At 44.6% G+C, this 15,018-nt stretch overlaps 4 protein-coding genes across 4 annotated transcripts; 3 read left to right on the top strand and 1 right to left on the bottom strand.

Moving 5' to 3' along the window:
- The first annotated feature begins 8,055 nt into the window (after nucleotides 1-8,055).
- LOC27206650 lies at nucleotides 8,056-8,791 on the top strand. The gene has a single exon (XM_016182452.3). The coding sequence runs from the start codon at nucleotides 8,119-8,121 to the stop codon at nucleotides 8,701-8,703; it is 585 nt and encodes a 194-aa protein (XP_016032968.1). The 5' UTR covers nucleotides 8,056-8,118; the 3' UTR covers nucleotides 8,704-8,791.
- LOC27207223 lies at nucleotides 8,787-9,574 on the top strand. The gene has a single exon (XM_016182947.3). The coding sequence runs from the start codon at nucleotides 8,787-8,789 to the stop codon at nucleotides 9,384-9,386; it is 600 nt and encodes a 199-aa protein (XP_016032967.2). The 3' UTR covers nucleotides 9,387-9,574.
- On the top strand, nucleotides 9,429-10,318 carry LOC6739117. Its single transcript, XM_002085874.4, has one exon. The coding sequence runs from the start codon at nucleotides 9,542-9,544 to the stop codon at nucleotides 10,301-10,303; it is 762 nt and encodes a 253-aa protein (XP_002085910.2). The 5' UTR covers nucleotides 9,429-9,541; the 3' UTR covers nucleotides 10,304-10,318.
- Nucleotides 10,319-10,829: 511 nt separating this feature from the next.
- LOC27207951 lies at nucleotides 10,830-11,911 on the bottom strand. Its single transcript, XM_016183577.3, has one exon. It carries the CDS (start codon nucleotides 11,744-11,746, stop codon nucleotides 11,069-11,071), a length of 678 nt encoding a protein of 225 aa, XP_016032966.1. The 5' UTR covers nucleotides 11,747-11,911; the 3' UTR covers nucleotides 10,830-11,068.
- Between the last annotated feature and the right edge of the window lie 3,107 nt (nucleotides 11,912-15,018).

Genomic DNA, 15,018 nt, shown 5'->3' with positions numbered 1-15,018 from the left:
AGTGCAGCGTAGGTAGGGCCGGCAACGAGTGTCGAGTCCCGGAGTCCTTTACGGCCGGAGTCCTGGAACCCTTCAGCCTGACAGCAGGCGGCCCTAGCAGGCAATTCAAAACGTCAGTCCGTGGCCCAAAACCTCCGTGGAAAGGGGCAACTTAACAACGGGGGAACTGCATAAAAACTTTAACGGATATTGGGAACAAGGTGAACGAAGCTTAAATACCTTTTAAAGACCGAAATAAAAGACTAATTTACCCATTTAATTATAACTAGTGGCATTGGCCTTAAATTTGACATAATTGGGAAGTATTTTAAAGATGATCGAGAAAAGGTGCGAGCTATGAAGCTATCTGGTTGAAGGCAAATCGTACATAGAAAACCTTTTGTTATTATTTGAATGATTTTTAACACGGAGGGGCCCAGAAAATCTTTAACGTTATATATTATATTTTTGGAGGCTGCTAAATTTACCGTCAATATCCTACTTTCTACAAAGTTCCACAAAAAGACTTCTCTCCCGAAATAAAAATGTGCTTAAATAGAATAAGGTAATCAACACATGGGACTTATGAATTGGACAACTATGCATCTAGTCTGAATTACATTTAAACAGGAAAAAAGAGGCTTGGGTCTAAATTGCTTGAATAGCTATCTCTAATAATGGCTTGAAAATTGAGCCTCTGCACACATGAGATTAGCTACATTTTGGCAACAGACAGGGCTCGCAATTCACTTTTGCACAGCTAGAGGAATTAGATTGCTTTAAAGGCGGCTGAGGTGACTGCCTTTGAGCCTTCATAGGATGAACTCCGCTCTTCCTCGTTCGCGGGAATAAATATCAATTTGAATCGGGTCCCCAAAACAAATAAAGCCGAAAAGCACTGGCCCCATAAATAACTGCATGTGGGCGCCTTTTTGAGATGGAAAATCGGGTATGCCTGTTCCACAAGTAAAGCAAAGGGAACATAAAATGCCATATATTGGATCAAATCCATTATTAATATGCGATTCAGCCAGATGATTTATTTTCCCCCATTTTTAAGTCCAGTACGGTTGCTAATGGAACAGTGAATTCGTGCAAATGGGTGTGTATAGCAAAAATACCAACGAATTTCTTACACATAAAAGCTTACATACACGAAAATAAAATAAAACAAGAGAGTACGCTATAGTCGAGTTCGCCGACTATCAGATACCCCTTACTTAGCTAGTGTGAGTGCAAACGCGATTTGATAATTTTTCAGAGATATCGATATTTATTGGTGAGTAAAATAAGAAAATATTTAAAATTTGTTCAAAAGCTTGGGCGATGCGGTTTGTTTTTTTGGCAAATGGATAGAAATTTACGAAAATATCAAAAAAAATTTCAAGTTATGGTCGGTTTTAGGGCGTTAGAGTGGGTGGACGAACGGACATGGCCAGATCGACTCGGCTATTGATCCACTCAGGAATATATGTATACACTTCATATGGTCGGAAACGCTTTCTTCTCCCTGCTACATACTTTTCAACGAATCTAGTATACCCTTTATTCTTCGAGTAAAGGGTATAACAAAAGAGAACGCCTAATTAGATTTTATCGATTATCAGATATCTGATACTCAGCATATCAAAATATTTTGAGCGATTTGTGGAAGATAGATGTTTTTCTGCAAATCAAAATAAAATATTAGGCAATTTAAGCAAACTTGTAGTTATGGTAGAGTTTGGGGAGATTGTGGGCGTTAGAGTGGGCGTGAAAGCGTTCTTAACCTTACAGCGTCTGTTAGTCGAGGAAATAAACTTGGCATTATCTCCTGCTTGGAGATTTTTTTTAATAATTTAAATGGCTATAACTATTAAAACTGTGTTGCAAAAGAGACCTTTATAAAATTACGAATATTTTGCGGAATTCGGGAAAAAGGAAAACTTTTCTTCATAAGCAAATTATTTTATGTCTTAATTTTAAATGTCCAGAAAAGATACATTTTTTGTCACATATTTAGTTTAATAGGTATGAAGGATAACTTAGTTTTGCTTGAATCGGATATGTCATCTTTAGTGCACTTTAGCTTATTGAAGGGGATTACTTGATGTATTGCTTGAATTGCTGCTTACTATTACATACGATAAAAGGCTCTATTTATATACAATAAATATATATCCAGATAAATTTCAAGTATTTTACCTAAGAAATGAGTATTGTATCCATATTTTATTAAAAGGAGAGTGTACATGAATTGTCGCCTATTTGTTTGGCTTTCGACTCCTAAGAAAGGGAACCTGTAAGCACATTTGCATAACTTAATATTGGTGCGAAGGGGTTTAGCAAGAAGGAGTCTAGACGAGCGAGTTTATCCTTGCTGGGCTTCGATTTGCCCTTTGATGCCCTGCTCGGCCACTAGGCCTCTTAGACACTGAAAGAGAGACCCAGGGACTGCACATTTTATTATAATTCATAAGGCGTGTAGATGGGAATCAAAAGAGCGTCTGACAACTTACGGAGCCAGCGGACCCGGGATGGCAAACTAAACGCAGCCGAGGAGCAAAAGGAATCTAGTAAAATAGTAAACTTTTTATCAAGTCAATTTTCTACGTTGACTGCAAACCACAACGGCAAGATTTGCAGACAGGCCAATGACATAGCCAAGGAACTGCACGAAACTTTTGCTGTCATGTTTCCTTGTCCACCATTCAGCCTCAGTCCTGTTTTGGTCGGATCAGACCAGACGGCGACTCCGACCTTTGCTGCCATATTTTCGTTCCTTTGGCCCTCGATTTTTATTCAATTTCTGCTGGTGCTCGTCGATTGCAGCTCAATAAGCTGGATCCAAGCACGCCGGATTAGAGTCCTGGGATCTTCTGCGTTGGGAATTGGGGAGTCCTTGAAGCAAATTATTATTCATTGCAGTGGGAGTTTACATAAATTACGCAGCAGCCAGGCGGCGTCCTGGCCAATGGTCAAATTGATTCTCTTTAAGACGACTTTTCTTTCTGCCAGTCCAGTCCAGTGAAACTAGAATTTCATTCTGCGTTTGACATCTCTGTTGGCAGCTCTCCTTGGCCTGGAAACCTGTCAGTTATTCAGTTAGCAGTTACCAGTTAGCAGTTAGCAGCTAGCAGTCAGCATTTAGCCACTGCTCAGCAGGTGCTGAGGTGCCAAGCGTTTTGGGTCAGGAACAGGAGCTCCTGTCAACTTCGGGGAAAGGGTACTGCTGGTCAGCCACTCGCAGTCTCCAGACTCCCAAGTGTTGTGTCTGACAATTGCCTCCGGGTGACTTTTTCACCTCGGACCGGAATTGTTTCATAGTGTACGTGGCAGTCGGGAATGCAAGAAATGGGAAAATCCGGAAGCACCGTTGCAGTTCCAGGCCATGATCTTGCACTCTTCTCGCAAAGAAATTGCCGCCCCAAAGTATTAACCTACAATTACACCGCGGGCGAGAGAATAAAGAACGATTTAAACGAAATCCGTAAAGTGTGTCAATGAGGTCGATGTGCGTTCGGTTGACAACTTGTTTGACATAATTCAACACGCAGTTCGCATCGCGTCCCTTTCTGACAGCAATTAAAAACGCATTTCCATCGCAATGCGATATCGGGGAACACGGGTGCCTCGCGGAAGAGAGGTCTCCTCACTTGAGCTGCTCAACTCTCCCCGAAGGGCTTAAAGTAATATACCCACAAGGGAGCCTGGCAGACAGCCAGGATGCAACCGCCCTCTCCACCACCCGGCCATCAAGGCTTAAAACAAATAATTGCAAATAAATGATGTTCATTGGAGAGAACAATGAGATGCATTGACACTGGCGCGCACTGTCAGCTTCATCGCATCAGCATCAGCAGCCCAGGCAATGCCCTTAAATATGAAAATTAAAATTACAAAATGCACAAATTGCAGCGACGTGAAGCGAGGTGAAGTGCAGTGAAAATCATATTAATAAAAATAATGAGTTTGCCGCTTCCTCTTTGGCAGCGGCTCCTGCGGAAGCGGCTTGAAAACCCGATTAAAAATTGAGCAGCGAGCAAGGACGTTAAGTAGAAATGTCAATATGACAGCTGTCGTCTGGCCAAAAGAGCGCGCCAGTTGACGAGGGAACCAACTCAATGACAGCGATGCGTATTGAACGGCGATGTGTGTATTGCTATCGAGCTTACTTGCTAATACTCTACAAAGTGCCTTCGAACAGGGTTCAAGCGATCAGAAATGAGGTGTAGCAAGGGAAGGATAAGCCATTAACCCATATCTGCCCATTCCTTCTATTCTTTACCAAAGTCGCTCATTAGCCGAGCTTTGCTTTGTGCATATTGATTTTCTGTACACAGATCCAGAGCATTCCGTATGTCCGGGCTGAAAGCTTAATCTATTATTGCAGGAATTATGATGCCAGCCACTTCACTTTGACTTATTGAGCGGAAAATGTGCAATTACTAAAGTTTTAAGACCCCAAGACCACAGATTCAGGCAGCGAGAAGGGAGAGAGCAGTTTAAATTAAAGATGAATACAAGTAGGGTTAAGCGGGAGCTCAAATGAACAGATAGCGGGTGGAAATTGCAAGTCCTTGGAGAACCGCCCTTCCGATGACACTCCTCACGACACGCCCCGTCAAATTTATGGCAGCCAATAAATTACTCGGGACAAAAGCAAATTATTTTCTAATTTCAGCTAACCACGCGTGGAATCGCCTAGGACCCTGAACTTATCTATCTGGGACGTCGGACGTCGGCGAGGAACAATCGACGGACATTTGACATTGATTAGTTTTCGTGGAATTTTTAATACATATTTCTCCAAGGTGGCAATCAGTCGCCCTTCTTGGCCCGCCTCAGCTCAGACGCCAGTCCATTAGGCGTCCACGCTTCATTTACTCATTTCGTGCAATTTCTTAATATCAATTTTCTTTTGATTTTCGGTCGCCGACTTGCCAGACACGCAATCCCCTGCACTGTCCTACGAATTCTCCCACACGCACAAACGAGTCCCTGCGACTGCTGCTCCGTTGCCCTGTCCTGACAGCGAGTAATTCGTTGTCGTTTGTGCTGGTCTCCACTTCCTCAGCTGACTTTTGTTGACTCCATCCTTGTGGCGGCACGTGAGGTCGCTTGCGCTCCTTTTGCACCTTTTCAAGGTGCTGCTTGGCAGTCCTCAGTGGGAGCAGCATCCTTTCTAGTAGTTTTATCGAACAGTGCAGTATGCTTACATTTTTCAGCGAACACTCGTTAGATTCAAAATTTTTTGATAAAAAAATTTAAGACAAGAGAGATCATCAATAGAAATTAATACATAACAGAACAATTTTAGAACTGTGAACGTGGCGTTTTGAGCGGTTTGTAAGCGCTCAGCGTTGGCGTCGCAAAAGTCTACATGTCTCAACTTTGAAGCTTCTATAGTTTCCGAAATCTCGTCGTTCGGACAGACGGACATGGCCAGATCGACTCCGCTATCGATCCTAATTAATAATATGTATATATACAATATAGGTTCAGAAACGCATCCTTCTTGCTGTTACATACTTGTCAACGATTCTAGTATACCCTTTTACTCAATTTACTCCCAATTTGTAACAATTCTGCGGTTTTAGGCCGAAAAATGGTAAAAACTGTTAAACATGTTTCAAGGTATGCAATATACCCTTTAGCGTACGGGTAACGGTTATAAGAGTTAATGGAAACTCGATTTGATATTGTAATTACTAATGCATCTGGACGCGCATTGCTCATACTATTTGCATTTCTCTTACCTCTTGCCATATCCAACTAAAAGCCGCAATCAGGCTGGGAGCCAAATCAAATAACCCAATGTCGACTATCTGGAGGCCTCGGTAAGCACTTAAGTGCTACACAAAGCGGAGCCAATCGCGATGTCCAGGGAGTAGTCCTAAACTGACTAACAGTGGGCCACACTGCACAGGGATATCCCAATATTGGATAATAAAATGATAAAATATAAAAACATTTTTCAAAAGTGTGGGCGTGGCAGCTTAAGTTGGTTTGTGGGCGTTAGAGTGAGCGTGGAAGAAAAATAACAAAACATTTTTCAAAGATTTGTGCGTGGCAGTTTTGGTCGGCCGTTAGATTTGGCGGGGCAAAAAGACAGAGAGATGGACATGGCCAAATCGACTTGGCAAATGGCCGGAAAAGCATCCTTGTACCGGTTACATACTTTTTAACGAATCTATATAAAAATATAAACTTATTTAGGGGCAGATAAACATTTCATATTACAATATTAAACCAAAGCCGATTATACTCTGCCTTACCTTCAATTTGGCCCACTGTACTGCGATGTTAATACAATTAAAAATACCCAATTTCGCCTCAGCTCGACAGATCCCCTAAGTTACTGACGGATATCCGAGGGCCTTTGTTTCTGTTGTTGCTGGTGTGTTTGCTGGTGGCAGGCAGTTGTGTCAGGATGTGGCATCTTGCCACCGATGCCGTGATGCCATTAGTCGTAAGTGGCGCTTTCCTTTTGATTTTGGTGGCATTTGACTTTATTAACCAAAACTACTCGGCGGCTCCTGGGCCTAGGTGGCTGGGAGTGTTTGGGTGGGGGGACCTGTCTGACCTGGCAGCATCGAAATGGGTCAATATGTGTGCGCTCCACTTGGGCGGCTCATGTAATATGTATTCAGCCGGCCGCAGTCGAGTGACATCCTTGGAGATTTCAGCGAAATGAGTGAAGGAGAGGTCCTTGTAAGTATTTTGGGGTGTTTGCACTCGAATAATGCACGCGACGAACGTAGTTTCTAGACTCACCGTTTGATTCTTGGCTTGACAGGACTAAAGATTGAGACTGTACCTGTTTAATCATTTAGTCGATCTTTGTTTATTTATTTCACTAATGGAATTATTTCCTGCTCCACTTATCCTCGTCATTGCAGGACGTCATATTTCTGTATTTCGATTCATTACTAATTCTCTTGGTTTTCTACCGAGAAATTTGACCGAGAAATCCGCTACTGCTGATTGTCAATGCCCCATTGGCACAAAAAAGTTCCAGGCAGCGTGTTTGAATCTTCTTTGCATTGTCAATGTGTCAGCGACAGCATAACTGAAGGAGGAAGGCCACAGATGTCACCACGAACGAAGTGCCGAAGGCATCGTCAGCTGTAAATCATGTGATATGTATTAAAATTACAATGAAGAAGGCACAAGGCGCTAGAAGGATAATGCGGAGGTTTTGGGCGTTGCAAGGACATCTGTGCGCGATGCCATTCTATCGAATGGAAGGAAGGAATTGTAATTTCAGCGATGAATATGTGTGCCAGAAGGGTTCGTCTTCAGATTGTCATTTACTGGCAGTTTTGGCATTTTCCCGACTTAATTCAGTGCTTTTCTTTGGCCTTTATATCAGCCACACAATGCACCTGCGCTACATACACACCCCCCTTGTGTATTATCATTGTAATTTAATAAAGGCAGGGAAAGGAAGGGAAGGCAGGGAAGTCCAGTCCCGGCCGAGAACTCCAAGGAAACGTAGTTAAATCCCAGAAATTGTCAAGTAAATTCGTTCTCTTCAACTCTGTGCCTTCACATTGCTGACTCAAGCTTGGGAACAGACGTGTAAATCAATTTGTCGAATTTGTTCTCCTTCGACTTTTCTGGAACCTAGTGGCTGCAATGAGATCCAGGAAGAAATGGAATGACCAAATCAAAGCAACGAGTTCTATAAGTAGAGAAGAGTTCTGGGGCCTGGCATTCACAATCAACAAATGGTTTTAAAATCCGGTAACCGTTGGAGAAAACTGATTCAACCCATTAATGTAATGCACAAAGTCCGCAAGTTCCATCCTTGGCCTGACTAGTGCGTAAGTATCGAAATGAAAGTGACCGGATATAAAAACTTGTTCTTTACTGGGTTATATTTACCCAGTCGTATGCGTTGTAATGAAAGCAAATAGTTTTTTTGTAACTTTAAAATAATTAAAAAGATTTATGAAGGTATAAGGGAAATGTAATAGCAGGAAACCCTGAAAACTAAACAGTTAGTAAGACTTAATAAAGTTAAATATACTAAATTTAAAGGGAAATCTTAACATGGCTTGGAAAAAATGAATCTGGGTCCTTAAAGCTGTGAGCATGTTGTCAGTTGTGTTGAAATTTGGAAACCCGTAATGAGTCATCCTAAAATTTATTGTAATGCGCTTATACTTTACCTTTTTTGGAATATCAATCGTTTTTTTGGCTCCCTTGCTTCAAATTCTTGCCATACACAGCACTGGGAATTGCACCTTCGCCAAGAATGTCACTCTTAAGTTCGTGTGCAAGGGAAATGTCCCCAAGGATATGTATACAATGTTTCGGGACAACCGAGCTCCGCCCGACACTCCCTACAGTGTTTGGCAGACCGAAGAGGGCGGCTCCGTTCTCCTGGTATCGTTTTACACCACAATGTTTCCAAACTATGATACCATCAATCTGCAGGAAGGCGAGATGGATCTTGGCCAATTCTTTCTAGCCACCAAGGGAAGAAATACCAACAATCTTCTTTTTGTGACACCGTCTACCCTTCACTGCTTCCCCTTCGGTCTGCGCTATACGAATGAGCTAAAAAGGCACTGTCTGGGCCAAGACATAAGTGAGGGAGGTGTCCTTACCAAGAACCCCATTATTCACTACGGCTCGCTTAGTATAAAAACCCCCGACTTGCCAAAGAGTGATGCAACTTCGCCAAGTCTGAAAAGAAACCTGCTTCTTGTCGTGTGTGCGGTGATCATTTACTAACATGAACGTTTTGTACCCAAAAACTCTTAATTTAATGTAAAAGTGATATTGTTGAAAATTGAATGAATAAATGGTTGGGCTAGATGAAGCGTCGCTTTTCAAATGTCAGCCATGATTTATTAGTCTACATTTCTACATTCCATACTCTATGTACATCGACCTACAAAGCCATGACACGGAAACTGTGGCTGCTCCCGATCGCATTACTTCTGGCCTCTTCCGAGGCCTCCTTCGACTCCTGCCACTTCATGCTAGAAAACGAAATTCCATTTACGCTGGTTTGCAAGGCTGAATACAGCACCGACCTGAAGCTGAACTACCGAGACATTTGGCTCAGTGCCGACGTGCCCTACTGGCTTTGGTGGAGACGACTGCCCAGTGTGGAGATGCTGATCTCCTTTTATGAGTCGCCCATATCGGCGTGTGAGAACGTTAGCCTGAGCCTCAACTGCCTCCATTGTGCGGACTCCGATGAGCTAGGCATACACATTCGGCCCGAGAGCATCCACTGCTTTGACTTCTCCTTCTCCTACGTGCGGGACCTGATGAAGCACTGTGGCCTGTCGCCGGCCACGAAGTTCGATCGCGTCGCCATTTTGTATGCGCGGCGGGTTCCCAATCGTGATATTCCCTCTCGGTCCGCCAGGACTCGTCCTTGGACCCTGGGACTCAGGCTTCCCTGAGGAAGTCGATGCTAAGCGGATGCTAAACGCCGGGCCGGGGGCAACTAGAGAATCTTCTGTCAACCGGGGGACAAGTGATCGGAACCGTTTTTATTCTCCTGGAAATTCCCATCAAATTTTTCGAAAATGATCAAAGAATCATTTGCCTATAAGCAATGCCAGTGCGCCTCTCAAGCGCACGAAGCCTGAATAACAAGTGGATCGACCGTCCGTCGCTCCGTCCTCCTCAGCATACAAAGCAACCCAAGCATCCTCGGCACTCCCTGCGCCCGGTCTGCAGCCCACCGCCTTCGACTACGACTTTACCGCCGCCCCAGCTCAAGCCACATCCCCCGTGCCCCCTGTTCCGGCCAGTGTTCTTCCTGCTGCTCCTGCTCATCCTCGGACCAGTGCCTGCAGCATGCAAGGACCAGAACTGCACCTTCCTCGAGGGCTACATCCTGCAGTACGTGTGTCACAGCAGCTACATAGAGGAGATTCGGTTGCAGCACAAGGACCGCATCCCGGCCATTGGGACCCCGTACGCCATCTGGAAGCGTCCCGACACCCACGACCCGTCCTACCTGCTCATCTCCTTCTACGACTCGCCGCTCTTCTCCTGCTACACGGTGGTTATGCACAAAGGCAAGTTTTACTGCGACGGGCGCAACTTCATAGAGCCGAACACGGAGGTCGAGCAGATGCACTGCCTCAACTATCCGTTCCACTACACCTTACACCTGTACAATGCGTGTGCCAAGAAGCCGTGCTCGGAAGGATCGCCGCCCATTGCAGTGGCGATCGCCTACATGAAGAGCAATATCAGGAGGACTAGTGAGGCTGTACCTCGCGTTAAACGCCCTGCGGCTGTCCCCCTTCTTGTGCCCATAATCCCACTTCTCCTATCCCGATATTTTGGTATTTTACTATGTCAATAAAATGGTTCCGAATAGTTATATTGTCGCTTAATGCCGGTCGGGCAGGCAACCTCAACGCTTCATCTGCGGCTCTTCTATCCTGCCACCTAATCCGCGTCCACATCGACCCCCTCGTTTGCCCTGTGATTGCATGCATTATCTCGAAGCTGCTTATTTTACTCGGGTAAACAAAATGGGCGGGTCCTCGCCGACTAGCAGTTCAGCAGAGTCCATTGTAGTTGGCCTTAGTTGCTGTAGTGCTGTAGTTGCTGTTGTGGCATGAAATTTTAGACATCCCAACAATGGCAGCCAGATGCAGGCATGGACAGCCGCATACAGAGGCTCAGCTAACTGCCATTTTACGCACACAGCCGGAGATTCGGTGGAGAAGGGAGGATGGGGAGCATCACATTTCATTGTCGTCATTGTCATTGGCGTTGGCGTAATTTATGTGCTTATATGGACTGCCGCCATATTGGCCTGTGGTGCTCCCACAAAGCTCAACACTTGCGGGTAGCTGTTTGGGAAAGGACTTTAAGCGGAGTCATTAAGTTTATAGTTTTAAGGGCTCTGTGTCGCAAATGGAACACGCAGAGCAAACCTCTTTTAAAATTTTATTGATACACATTGGTACAAATTCACTTGGGACAAATTTTGAACAGTGTGCGAAACAGCTCTTTATTCTGGCGTCCTTGGGAGATAGACGATTGCGTGGTCATTGCAGCTGAGGATCCTTTCAATCTCAGCACTTCTGTAGTGTTGCATGCGCTCTTGGCATTCTCCAGCTTACGAACTATGTAGACGAGCACGAACATGGAGCACAACCGCATTTTGCTTCAAGCTGGCAAACTGGTAGTTCACTTGAATTTCAAATATATTGGATGACAGCAGTTTCAATCTTTGAAGAAAGACGCACACCAGGCAGGCCAGCCAGGTTCCCAAACCAGGGATTCCCCTGGAAGTCCCACTTTTTGACTCCGTTTTGGCAGCGTAATGGATCGTAGCCTCGCCCCTCCACTCAACATTGAAGAAGCGCAGAGCTATTGGCTTGGTGCACTCGTATAACAAGTCATCTACGTAGCTCATTAGTTCCTTGTGGCAGAAAAACTGCGTGCCGGACACTATCAAAGGTGATTCACTGACTCCGCAAAAGAAATCGAGTTCATTGTCCAGCTGGATCGTGCCGTTACAACTTTGCACTGGAGAGTCGTTAAAGCTCACGAGGAAGAAATAATATCCATCCTGTTTGTAGGAGAAGATCTTGTAGGGAGCATTTACGGAAGTTAGCCCGTCCTTGTATTTTAAATATAAGTCTGCGTTATAGACTCCGTCGCAAAGCAGCTCGAGATGGGTGTATGTTACCAGGGGGCAATAGAGTTGCATGGAGCCATCCTCCAAGGCTAAAGATTGCTGCCAAGCCGTCACGATAAGCAAAAACAATGAAATAATTACATCATGCATCATTTTTATTGTCTGTTTAATTTGAAATTTCTTTGAAAGATAACTGTGAACACGTCGACTTAGCGTTTAAGTCGTAGCAGTATAGGCCGAATCCGATAAAGAAAAAATGCAGAATGCTTATCCAAAGATTCACACTCAAATGCCACTGCACATTAAATGTCACCCCTGGAAAACGGCGGCGATGAATATCACATTAAAAGTAAGGGAAAATAAAACGAAGAGCTTTCCTCGACCGAGTCTCTTATATCATCATTAGTTTCTAACGGCGCCAAACAAAGCCGTTCCTCTCACGCGCATGTCCTGATTTTCACACATGGCTGATAATGCACACAACAAAGCATTCCCAAAACAGGATATAGAAAGGGCAGGGCAGGTAAGTGCGCATTTGCGTGTGACTTTTTGTGAATTTCTTTTTATTTTTGAACCGGGCTTTCACTCTACCTGTACACAAATTCGCGCCGCCTATAAAATGTGGTAGTAAACGTTTGCAAAAGTGTGCCAAGAAAATAATGTGAATAGCACGTGGGGCACCTCAATGAGGGAATGAGAGCGAGTATGTTTCATACTTTCAATGGTTCAGAACCTCACAACTACCGAGTAGAGTTGTACTCTCAAATTTCATTTACTCCAAACACTAATCTGGCCAAACAAACAGCATACTAAAATAATAATTGATGTTATCCTTTCGTAATTCCATTCAACTTTGATTGAATTAAAAGTCATAAAAAGGAACGTTCCCCATAACGGACACAAATTTAGTTTTTGGCAGACCCCACCATCGCCACCATCCCACATGCACATATGTTTTGGCCCGTCGTCCGATGTCCTCGCTTTTGGAGCAATTAAAATTTCTCTGTGCTCTGTGTGCCATTTTTGTTGATGCCTGGGCTCTGAATGCATTTTTCAGCGCTGAATGTTTTCTGTATTCCCGTTTTTTCGTTTTTGTTTGCTTGTAAAATAAAAATTACGTATACGCCAACAACTTCAAATGGCGCAACATGGCGTATGCGTGATGTTGTTGCTGTTACTGCCATATTTCGCTGCACACCGGCTGCCATTTCCGCACCAAACAAAAGCAAACAGAGCGAATGGCAGATACAACAGCCGCCCACTCCTTTCTTCTCTCGAAAGGACCGCGCATATCTATAAAATACGCAATTACAACATGTTGCCGCAGTCGCAGTCGTCGTTCTCGTCGCTTTTCCCCTTCTCGCTCTCGCTGCTGTGGGTCTCTTTATGAATTTATACATAACCCGCCACAGCTGCACCACCCCAGGCACCAGCACCCACCACCCCACCATTCCACCACGGAGTAGGCACCCTTTTCCCCCCGAACTCCGCGCAGAGTGCACTCGCTTTGTTGCATCCACTCAGCAGTTGCCATTAGCAGAGTGAGTTGCTAGTGGGGATTTAAAAATACATATCTTTGATATGGTAATGCTTAGAGTATCTAAGCTGTGTCCACGGCGATGGCGTCAGAGATCAAATCCGATCAGGAACCGGATCTGGATCTGCTGAATTGTATGGAATTATTAAATCTTCATTCAAGTTAAAGATCTTGTTTCAGAGCACCATTTTCCAAGCCCAATCTTCCGGTTAAGCCAATGCTCAAGCCCAACACCGCTTCAGGACCAACTGTGGCAACGACCACTTCGAAGCTTGTTAGGAATCAGAGCTCCTCTCGCTCTTTTATTATCGCCAGTTTTGTTTTTGTGCAGTCGGTTACAAATGGCAAGTGGCACACGCTGCAAAGGATTCGCTGGGAAACAAGGTGGGGTGGGGTGGAATGGCGTGGCCATGAGTTATGCCCTGCGATATGCGCGAACTAAGTTAGTTTTGTATATTTTATGTGCAGTTAAGCGTTTTGCATACTGCATCTCTGAGGCAGAAGCAATAACAGGAACAGGTGTCGACCCTCTGGACGGCGGCACAAAATAGCTTTTCCAGGGGAAAGCGACAGAATGGGGAGCTGCAGCTTTTCAGCATATGATTGTGAGTGCTTAATTGGTATCAAGTTGTTGTGGGATGAGAGATGTTCGTTACACGAATAAGAGGGGAGTCGAGGATGGTGCTTCTTCAACGAAAAAGTACACTTTTTAAAGGGACTTCATTCCACTGCAGAGCTTGAAGAGGGCAGTTCAATGTATCCCCTGATTCTTATATAAATGTCATGAAACAAATTACATATCGGTATTGATTGGTACTATGCTGCCGCAGAAGTCTTCAAAAGCTCTACAAACGCGATAAATTAAAACAGTTAAAGTAAAGCGGAAAGGAAAATATTAAATCTTCTCGAGTGCCACCCATTGATTGTGAAGTAATGGTTGGTGGGGGGTGAAACGAATAGTACATGAAGTAATTGGAGCAATAAAACCAGAAACCGTGTGAATAAAAATAAAGAAAAGCTTCGACGACTACCGCGCTCTGCACAATGATGTGCTGGAAGGGGACGGCCTCGTGGCAGGTCCTGCTGCATCCTGGCAGGTAGTAAAGGAACAGGAATCGAAATAATAAATCAAAATTGTGCAGCAGCACCATCCAACAGTTGGCAGCCAACTTCTGCAGCTCCCTGCTCCATCTCCCAGCCAGGAGTTACCACTTCCCCAGCATAGGATACTCCATGCGCGCTTTCTTCGACAGTCAGTTGTGTGGGCGTGACGCGGGGCAGAGTCCTTGGCCACGCAGCCTTCTCTGCACAGAAACAAACACAATGTAAATTCGAATCCAATCAGAATGCTGTATTAATTATGGTATACATTGACAGTTAGGGCTAAGAGTATTATTATTCTAAGTTCGCCGAAAGACGATATGCGATTGCAGTGTATGAAGTAGTGCTACACACCTTTTTTGTGCGAGTAGAATGTCTTTCTGCCCGTTCAACCCACACAAGTTTCGAGTTGTTAAAAATTACAAATAAAATAAGCGTGGAGGGGCTTTCGGAGGTGCGCTGCTGCCACTGCGAAATGTGGCATTTGATTTACGTTTGCAATTGCTCGAAGCTGTTAAACAGTGCAGCTACCGCGCTTGGCATCCCGCGTGCTTCTGCCCCTCCGCACTCCGTGGTTCGCTGTTAATGATCAAGTGGCATCCTGACTTGCACCCTGCTGAGGGGCGAAGGTTGGGATAGCGGTAGCTGTGGTTGCTGGCAGCTTAAGAGTTGTCGGTTAGTTGCCCGCGACCGCTTGAGGTTCACACTGAAATAGCGCGAAATAGCACGAGCAGCTAATGGCGTGTGGAAATTAATGGAAATCAACCCGGATTTCTATAAGTTACGG

The sequence above is a fragment of the Drosophila simulans genome, chromosome 3L (genome assembly GCF_016746395.2).
Source record: "Drosophila simulans strain w501 chromosome 3L, Prin_Dsim_3.1, whole genome shotgun sequence".
NCBI classification, from domain to species: Eukaryota; Metazoa; Arthropoda; class Insecta; order Diptera; family Drosophilidae; genus Drosophila; species Drosophila simulans.
The sequence above is the reverse complement of the archived record's forward strand: the minus strand, read 5'-3'. Positions and strand labels throughout refer to the sequence as shown.

Excerpts from the sequence above, each read along its gene's own strand:
- LOC27206650 (XM_016182452.3), top strand. The coding sequence starts at position 8,119 with ATGCGCTTATACTTTACCTTTTTTGGAATATCAATCGTTTTTTTGGCT.
- LOC27207223 (XM_016182947.3), top strand. The coding sequence starts at position 8,787 with ATGAAGCGTCGCTTTTCAAATGTCAGCCATGATTTATTAGTCTACATT.
- LOC6739117 (XM_002085874.4), top strand. The coding sequence starts at position 9,542 with ATGCCAGTGCGCCTCTCAAGCGCACGAAGCCTGAATAACAAGTGGATC.
- LOC27207951 (XM_016183577.3), bottom strand. The coding sequence starts at position 11,746 with ATGATGCATGATGTAATTATTTCATTGTTTTTGCTTATCGTGACGGCT.